We start from the raw sequence: 9,605 nt of genomic DNA, 5'->3' as shown, positions 1-9,605 counted from the left end.
CTCCTCCCTACATGTTTTTACAAACCAACAGGTAGATGAACATTCAGAAACAAAAGCACCTGATGTGTACTTAAGACTGCAGACTGTTGCTTCTCTAAACTTCCTATGTCACAGGAGCCGTCTGCTCACCTCATCAGCTGTGGCCTCCTTCTCTCCTTCCTTCTCTGCTTCCTCTTGCTCTTCCTCTGCAGGACTCTCCTCTCCATCACTCTTCTTCTCTTCTGGAGTTGACAGAACAGAGACGCAATCAGACAAACAGTGACAAACAGCAGGAGACCGCAGAGTCACTGACATCTAGACAGCGTAACAACCTGGGCTGCTCTTCTCTTCAGCCTCAGCTTCAGCCTCTTCCTCCTCCTCCTCCTCCTCCTCCTCTTCCTGCTCCTTTACATCAGGCTGAGGTTCATCTGTCTTCTTGTATTCTGCCGGCGTCACTGGGCTCTTCTTCTGCAGAACAAACAGTATCATGGTTCAGTTTAGTTTAGTTTGAATTTACAGACAAATCTGCAGCTCAGGCCTCTCGAGGTTTGTTATGTCAAATCCACCTCAGCAGAGTAAAGAAACAAAAAGCAACAAGACTAAAGACACCACCAACCCTGTAGTAACAACAAATTCTTTCCTTCATCTCCTCACACAACTCATCTGTGTTTTTCTCTTGTCCACGTTCAGTGTCGTGCACACAGTGATACCAAACAGCAAAATGAGCAGTTTTATCCATTTAAACAGGCTGAATGAATGAACACACCTGTGATACTTACTCACTACAGTCTACCAATGCATCACCACTTGTAACAGGCACTAACCAGTGTGTTCAGACCAGTTTAGCTCTTTTGCGTTTGATCCTTTGGCAAAACAGCTTCAATTCCAAACTTGTCAGTAAGAACAGAGTGCTGTATCGATAACGTGGCTATGAACACTTTAAGCCACGTCTGTGGCTGGGCTGAGTACTCATGTTTTTATAGATACTGAATCCAATTTCTCATTGATACTAAATACTATCAAATAATGCACATTCACCCTCCACCATTTTCTTGGTCTAATAATACCAAGTGTGTAATTTATCAAATGTTACCACAGCAGGTCATGTCCACGTCCCAGGCCTTAACGCTCAGCTCTGATTGTATTGTGTTGATGCTTCCCGTCCGTGTGTGTCACTGCCATGTACCTGGCTGAGCTCCTAAACTGCCACTCGTGCACAGATGTAACTGAAATTTGAGCCATGTGCACACAAGAATAACAACTAGGTCGTGTGTGTGACGGTCAAATGGCCCAGTTTCCTCCCAAACCACTGGGTTACGATATGTTCCTCCCAGTTTGTCCTGATCAGAAGCTTCTCCATGAACGTCCACCACATGTGAAACGTCCTGGTCTCTCCACTGATCCTGTCGTCACTGTCCTCCATGTTATTCGTTACTGGTCTGTGAATGATGACAGGCTGTATGTGCAGAGGAGGAGACGTTAAAATGACCACAAGGATTCTAATCTGACCGTTCTAACGGCGCTTGCACAGTCAGAGGTCAGAAAGGAATCGGATCTAGGAGCACATACGCAGGTGGCCCAGATCTGGTCTGAGGACACCTGGTCTGGTCTGTTCACACTGCTGTGGACACATCAGGTCTGGAAAACTTCAGCTGGGATATGGACACAGCTAAAAAGTAGAGCCCGAGGCATGTACACCACTATATGCTAAAAATCCCACAACACAACACCTTGCATCTATGACAGTTGTCAACATATCAACTGCTCACAACAGAGTGTTTGAATGAGAGTGGCTTCAGACACAGCTGGGTCTCTCCCTCCACACTCTGGTTACACCATGTCAGCACAAAAACAGACACAGGAGCGGCAGCAGCACAGAAAAACACTCTAGATGTGAAGCTACTGAAGCAGCAGCACTAAGAGTCACCAGGCCTGAGGAGGCAGTGGCAGGGCGGTTTAGACGTCCAGCTTCATTAAACTCTTCCTGTAAGCTGGTGAGACTCAACTGATCCTGAGCTGATCCTGCCGACGACCTCTGTGGACAGTCACACACACCAGACTGGGACATGAGCACTGACAACAGGTTGCATGAGGAGTTATGATGCAATCCAGAATATCTTGTGGAGAGAAACCACTTCCTGTTACTGACTTCTGAATTTTATTGTTCCTTGAGGGAAAACACACTGATGATGTTACTTGATCTGTCCATGCGATTGTGTGTCTGTTACCTTGCCGGTGCAGCAGAAGACCACGATAAGCACGAGCGGCAGAGCCACAGTGAGGACGTAGATGACCCAGAGCCACGGCCGCTCCTCTGCAGCATTCAGCATCTGAGCTACCAGACCAGGCTGCAACATAAACACATGACAAAGTATGTTATTCATACCGTTATGCAAGAAAACAATGATTCTGCTGTTGCAGTGCTTATTGTTGTGAGCAGCAGGTGAAGGTTGTGTTCACATCTGTCACCTCTGTCTTCTTGAGAACAGGTCAAGATGTTGCATGCTACAAATATCATGGAGTAAGGCGACGGGGTATTTGAGTGTCTCAGTGCAGTAGCAATGAACAGATCTTCCTGCTGCACACACGAATTGACAATCTATTTCTGTCCCATAAGCAGAAACGCTGCTTCCTCTGCAGCTCAAGTTCAACACAAGCATCACGGCCAGAGAACCTCTGACTGCTTTTACTGCAGCGTGTATCTGCTTGTCAAGTGGTGATGTAGCATTCTGCTTCTGGGCCCAAACTTCAGTTCGTTCTCCTGCTCTCCACATGCCACAGTGTTGTTTTCCCCATTGTTTCAACAGATCAGAACGAAAAATCTTGGATCAGTTGTCATTTTTTACCACTTTCTTTGGAATGAGAGGGAGAGAAAGAAATGGCCACAGTTGATTAGATAAGTCACAGTACTCTTAAATTAATGAACTAAAACAAAAGTGCAGTGTTTTGCTGCCTTGTAACGTAGCTAGGTAGCAAGAAGCTGATGTAAACACTACACACTGACATTATATGCTGATGAAAGTAACGGTAAAAGCTGGGAGTTACTAAAAACAGTTAGACATGTAACTTGACAGAGGCTATATACTGGAATAAGTTTACTACTATGTGTAATAAAGTTGGGTTATTACACTACCAGGCGGAATGGCAACTCTGACTACTCCACTGGAGTTGAAAGAAAGGTGTCACTTTTTTACTCTCAACGATGCCTCGCTAATAAAAGGTATTAATGTGTTGAGGGTGACGAGGTGTGCCATTTGGGTCTGTGGGAGTTTGGACCCTGAAGTTAACGGTACACCCACGGCTGTGGAGCCTGGAGGCGACCGATGATTGACATCCCCAACTACAAGGGTAAGCGGATAGCATGAAAAAGCACTGCATACGTTTCATAGCGTAGACAAGTGCTATACACAGCTAAGCCCGCTGACTGCTGAGCGCGGGCTTCGACAATCCTACATCAAGTTGATGTGAAAATGGTGCCTCAGAAACTGTTTCTCTGTCGATACTGGACAAACGTATCCGAGCAGATTTCTGGCTTAAAGGAACAACTGCATTTTTATGTTTAACTGTTATTTAATATTAGACGTTATCAGTGAGGTGTTTTTAATGTTGTGATGTGATTCAAACTTTCTATTTATTTATCAAATTAACAGTCAACTTTATTTTTGGACAGCCAAAATATTTTAGGTCAAATAATTTTGCTTCAAAGTATTTGTCAAGATAAGATCTGTCAACACTGTCACATTTGATATGCCCATTTTGTCAAATGAAATTGTAAATATTTAAATAGTTTTGTAAGATTTGAATACATTTTGTAAAAATATATCACCGTTATCAAGTTGTGGTCAAGCCTTTCTTTTTCTAATATTTCATCAAAAATGTTTTTATTTGTTTTTTGTTGATATTGAATTCATCTATACTTTTCACAATTAATCAAACTGGTTTTCTTTGTTAGTATCTTTAATACCCGTGTACCTTAAACCTGCTCACTCTGAGGTGGAACTTTCAAGACATTTAGCAGAATCCACCTTCTCTGTTCAGTGACAGTAATGCAGATTTGGCCTGAACCCACCTCAGCAGCGCCCTCTGCCGCCTTCTTCAGCCCCCAGCCATCGTTGGCCCAGCGGTCGGCAACACTGCGGTCATTGGTGATGAAGAAGTTGTCGAAGAAGATGTCGGAGGTCATGGACCACAGCTCGAGTCCCACTGCACTGAACGAACTCATCCTGAATGGGTGCAGATCCTCAAAGTATGCCGGGTTGGGGATCTTCCTTGGCTTCCAGATGCCCTGAAAACAGAATATACAAGGTCAGGATCCTTCACAGGAAACTCACTACACCAGCACTGAGTGTGGTTGTTGCTCTTCTCCAAACACAGCTGCATGTCAGCTTCTACATGTGGGCAGGGTTCCATCTGACCTGGTAGTTTGGGTTGTCGATCATGGGAGGCTTCCACTTGCCCTTGTAGTTGGGGTTGTCAATCACCGGTCGCTTCCAGGCTCCACAGCCAGGGGCGGTCTCACAGGCGGGGTTAGGGACCTGAGGAGGCTCCCACTCACCATCCATGTCCTCATCCCTGACCAGGAAACAAGGAAGGACCGTTATCGGACCAGGAAAGCAGGGCGGCAACTTTCTTGATGAGCTGTCAGCGTCTTCTGATCTCGATATCAAAGTAAACATGCTCAATACAACTCAACACATTCTGTAAGAGACCTCGGAACAGAACAGATGGTGCAGAGCTAATTTTATTCATCTAACAAAACTAACCGAGCACCTGAACATCACTTAGAGCAGGGGTCCTCAACCTGTTTTGAGTGCCAGACCCCTTTTGATAGGAGGACCTTCTTCAGGGCTCCACTCCCCAAGAGAAGCTACTGGCTTTACTGGTATTTGAAAAAGGGTTTCAATTTTTACATTTATTTTGCACAAACAATAAAAGATCAAATGTTTATGTGCAGGGAGAGGAAACTGGCTTCCCTGATTATCTGGAAAAGAAAAAACATAACAGATAAAACAAATGCTATCAAACATAAAAACAGTGTATCCTAACTATACCAAACTCTTCCATGGGGACCCTGCAGCATCAATGATTTCTGAGCAACACTGTGTGAGTGTTTGCACATACCAGTCATCAGGTTTGACAGCGTCAGGATCACCGATATACTCCGGCTCGTCGTCCAACCAGCCATCTGGTTTCACAGCGCCTTCATCTGGAATCTGAGCAGGAGCGTCCTCATCCCTGTGCACACACCCAACATACAGGTTATAGATAGTAGCTACATAAAAAAATATTAGTCACAATCAGTCAAGACATTTTTTCAAGCAGAGGTTCAAAACAATTTCTGGTTCTAGCTTCTTAAACTGAGGCTGAGAATGTCATTTATGTTGTCTACCAGAAGTCACTGATCTCTGCTCCATTTACATTAGTCCACAAAACAACATGTTGGAGCCGTTTGCTGGAAACAGACACCTCCCATGTTTCCTGAGGAGGAAACCTGCCCCCTAGTGCAGCGGTGGGGGGGGAGAATGACACACACACATACTGATCACCAGCCTGTTCCCTTAAAGCACAACTGTTCAGCAGTTCACTGGCAGCTCTCACATACTGGCCTTTTTTGATTTCCATTAAAACCAGTGGTGTGTACTGACCAGTCTTCAGGCTTGACAGCATCAGGGTCCTGGATCTTGGGCCTCTCGTCCCAGTCCTCAGGCTTGTGGTCATCAGGATCCTCGACCTCAGCAGGGGGGTTCACAGGGGGTGTCATGTCTGTCAGAAGGCTGCCACTGTTCACCACTGTCTGATCCACCAGCACTTCAAAAGTGTTGTCAGGGTTCACCACTGGGGGCGACACAAAGCAGTTACACACCTGGACCTGTCAGTGCGTGTTACCCAGCGTGTACGGATGTGTGTACCTTACCCAGCGTGTACAGGTGTGTCTTCTTGTCAGTATAGTACGTCTTCAGGTCGGCGTCAGGTTTCTTGGCATGCTTCTCTTCGTACTCTCCAGTTTTAGGGTTTTTGTGTCTGAAGATGAAGTGCAGTTTGTAATCCTCTCCACATTTGTCGGGTCCAAACATGATGGTGTACGGGGTTTTATCCACAAATTGCTCCTGAAGAAACAAGGTTCAGACTGTTTGTGATTTTCTATGCTGAATAGTGATGTTCTTGATCTCTCACAAGAAGATTATTATTAATTATTATGCAACGATTTGTCCTAATTAATATTCAGTGGGTTACTGATGCATCATGTCAGCTTTGGCTGAACCCTGGAACAAGAATGTTTTTTGTTCAGACTGTTTACAGCAGGCATTCATTGTGAAGCTCACAGTACAATCTGAAGACAAGGAGGATCACTGCTTCCAAAAATCTCGTCACTTAGTGCCTGACCTTTGTTCAAGCTTCAGGTAGTGTCAAGTCAGTGCACTTACACTGGAAAGTGACAAGTTCTCTGCTAATCCAAGATGCCAACACGCAAACTAAACACTGAACGTTCCACGGTGTTGTCGAAGGAAACCACCATCTGACAATGCAACACACACTGGAAACCGGGGACTACTCACAGCTGCAGAATGTCTTTACTCTTTATTCAGAGTCTAAATAATAAAGCTGCAGTTTATAGATGTGCATACATGCACATCTTAGAGTACAGACTGTCTGGTGGATGGGGTTACAAACAAATGCATCTTCATGACCCATTTTCACAGTGTTGTTGTAACTTGTGCAGCTGCAGCAAACACCCCCCAGGGAGGGGCAGAATGAGTGAAGACAGGGTTAATGAATGTCACAGGGCTGGGAGAGAATCTGTACTGAAGCCCTCCAAGATTTCAGTTCAGCACAGTGTGCACATCTGCTCACTGCTGCTGACATCAACATGAACAAGTGTGTATCAGAAACGGATACACTAGGGAAAACGGCGTTTCTGAATAGGTCACATTTAAGGCCTTGTTTTACATACACACTTGCAAAAAGTATAAAAGATAAAGACAAGTAAGGCGAGTATTGGTAGTGATTATAGAATTGTTACTCTGCCAGTAGTTCTACAGTGTATAACGTCCACACTGCGTTGCCTCTCGTGCCACAACACCGAGTGTCCTCTGCTCAATTCTTTAATAAAATACAGTAATAACCCATAGATATGTGTATAACGAGCAATCAGACTGACCAGGTTCAGTTGGGGAGTCTGAGTCAGCAGCTTGATGTAGGCGCCGCCACAGTCGATACCTGACTGGAAGTTCACCTCGTACCTGGACAAACCACCCACACAGAGACAAGCATGATGAAAAGGCCTGACATACACACAGTGGCTAAGGGAGCCACCATGGAGATGGCCGTGTTAGAAAGAAAACGTGTTCTTACTGGATGATAAGGGGTTTGGTGTCGAAGACGAAAGGTCGCAGCAGCATGGCTGAGATGGCGTGATGTTTGGCTTTGGACTTCAGAACCAGACCTTTATCGCCAGGCAGTTTACTGTCCTTCAGGTCTTCCACCGCCCATTTACCTGTCAATGAGATCATCATCACTAACCTGTCAACACAACATCATGTGTCAGCCACAGCAGCCTGAGGACACACTGCTACCAAAGTCAGTCAGGTGTGTGGCCAGGTGTCTCAGTCCTGCACCAACCGGGCTCAGCTGTCATCAGACTGGGCAGATGCTGCAGTTACAGACTGGGTCCATTCATTACAAGGTAACATGTTCAGTATTTAGGGCTGCTTTATGAAAACTGGTTCCATGTTGTTAGAATACCTGGATTCCTAAAATCAATGCCCCGTTGAATCTTTCATGTTCTGTGTTTAGCTAACCTCTGTGCCACATGTACACACACACACACACAAAAAGACAAACTAAACAGCATAAACCAAGATCTGTGTCCCCATAACACCATTCTGCCTAAAAGCAAAACTCCCATGCTAGTATGACCTTTATAATATGATCCCGTGACCATGAAACCCTCCCCCAAGCATTTGGAATAACCCTGATGTTATTAGTGGCTTGAATGTTATTCAAGAAAAATGATATTTCACCTTTTTATTCAGGATCTAGCTCAGTAACTTTAAGATGCATCAAATCTGCTGACACCTACTGAATCAGCATAGTTTCAGCTAGAATTAGATCTTTGTTGAACGCCTGTAGCATCATTTGTTGTCTCACAGTAGCCAGTTTTCTCTGACCCCGCTAAGTGTGAACATTCTGGATCAGCAGATCCAGAACACAGACTGTAGTGTGTGGTAGATGTTATCTTGCTATTTTTGTCCGGGCATTGTGTATGGAGTTAGGAGCAAACATACTGAAACCGGCCCTCTCTCACAGTGGTGAAAAATCATTTTAAAAACTCCCTGATCCAGATGAGGATCTGGATGAGCTGGAATAGACCGTTCTGTGGGCCGTACCCTACCTGTCCAAAACCTTTCATCCAAATTCATTCATTACTTTCTGAGTTATGCTGTGAACAATCCAACAACCTCAACTGTGGCAGAGGCAACAGCTGCTTGATAACTCAAATGTTGTCCTAACAACAAACATGGCTGACCGGCTGAAACATTCCAAAGCCAACTACAAATTATAGTATCTGTGGAAAAAGGAACAGTCCTGGATTTAACTGCTGCTGCAGAGTCCAACAGGTTGAAGTCAGCCCTGTGCTGCTGCTGGTAACGTGAGAAGTGCGACTGCTCGGTCGAGAGCGTGCCGCCACTGTCACACCGTGTTCTCTGAGCGTCAGACTCTGGGACCTGCAGCAATGCAACAACCTGTTCTCTTGGAGCTGAAATAAAAATACACTATACATCAGAAAAACCTACATAAAATACAACATAACTAGGAGGATGCTTCCATCACGTTCAACGCCAAAGAGACAAAATGGGATTTAAATGTAGCTGGGGTTCGAGCGGTGGACTGCTCCACAGTTTAGGGACCCTCACAGCGAGGGCACAATCCCCTCTGAGCTTCAGTCTAGACCTTGGAACTAAAGCACCTGGTCAGCGGATCTCTCTGCCCTGCATAGTGCATGTGGCTTTAAAAGCTTACAGAGAGAGAGAGAGAGAGAAGCTGGTGCCAACCCACGGAGACTTGAAAACAAACACCACCACCTTAAAATCAATCCTGTAATGAACCGGGAGCCACTGAGGAGATACTAATATGGGGGATGTATGATTATTTACAAAGGGCGGCTCAATGACGAGAGCCGACTGGCTGATTTCTGTGTACAGAGCAATGAGAGCATTTGTGCTGAAGCCCCGCATGACCTCAGCTCAGCACGCTGTCCAGCGGGTTAGTCGGAGACTTCATGACTGGAGTGAAATGAACAGACTCGATAAGGGTTGGGGGAAAGTGTTCCGAATCAAACCACTTCCCTAACAATGTGAAACACTGTCTACATGGCAGCGTGTCGCAACTCTACGTGGTGTGTGGATCTGTACCCACCATCATACTTGGCGATCTCTTCATCGGTGTCATCCTTCTTGGCGCTGGACAGCACCCAACTGAAACACACACACACACACACACACGGGGTTTAGTTTCCAACACATCAGATCAAAGGTCAGAGCCTGGTCACAAAGTCTCGCCTCTTCAAAAACACGCCAAAAAAAAAAAAAAAAAAAAAAAAAAAAAAAAAAAAAAAAAACACCAAA

The 9,605-nt window shown here is 45.2% G+C and overlaps 1 protein-coding gene across 1 annotated transcript in view; it reads right to left on the bottom strand.

Annotated features, from left to right (window-relative positions):
- Window positions 1-9,605, bottom strand: part of canx (calnexin) — a 28,718-nt gene that overhangs the window by 8,067 nt on the left and 11,046 nt on the right. The window contains exons 4-14 of the mRNA XM_020594065.1: window positions 9,397-9,455; window positions 7,333-7,474; window positions 7,139-7,220; window positions 5,894-6,086; window positions 5,625-5,814; window positions 5,101-5,214; window positions 4,395-4,551; window positions 4,049-4,264; window positions 2,208-2,327; window positions 340-447; window positions 130-216 (exon numbers count right to left, since the gene is read on the bottom strand). Coding sequence (XP_020449721.1) covers window positions 130-216; window positions 340-447; window positions 2,208-2,327; window positions 4,049-4,264; window positions 4,395-4,551; window positions 5,101-5,214; window positions 5,625-5,814; window positions 5,894-6,086; window positions 7,139-7,220; window positions 7,333-7,474; window positions 9,397-9,455 — 1,468 coding nt within the window. The remainder of the gene's footprint in view (window positions 1-129; window positions 217-339; window positions 448-2,207; window positions 2,328-4,048; window positions 4,265-4,394; window positions 4,552-5,100; window positions 5,215-5,624; window positions 5,815-5,893; window positions 6,087-7,138; window positions 7,221-7,332; window positions 7,475-9,396; window positions 9,456-9,605) is intronic.

Source organism: Monopterus albus, unplaced genomic scaffold, assembly GCF_001952655.1.
Source record: "Monopterus albus unplaced genomic scaffold, M_albus_1.0 scaffold21.1, whole genome shotgun sequence".
Taxonomy (NCBI): Eukaryota; Metazoa; Chordata; class Actinopteri; order Synbranchiformes; family Synbranchidae; genus Monopterus; species Monopterus albus.
This window is presented reverse-complemented; position numbering and strand designations above follow the sequence as displayed.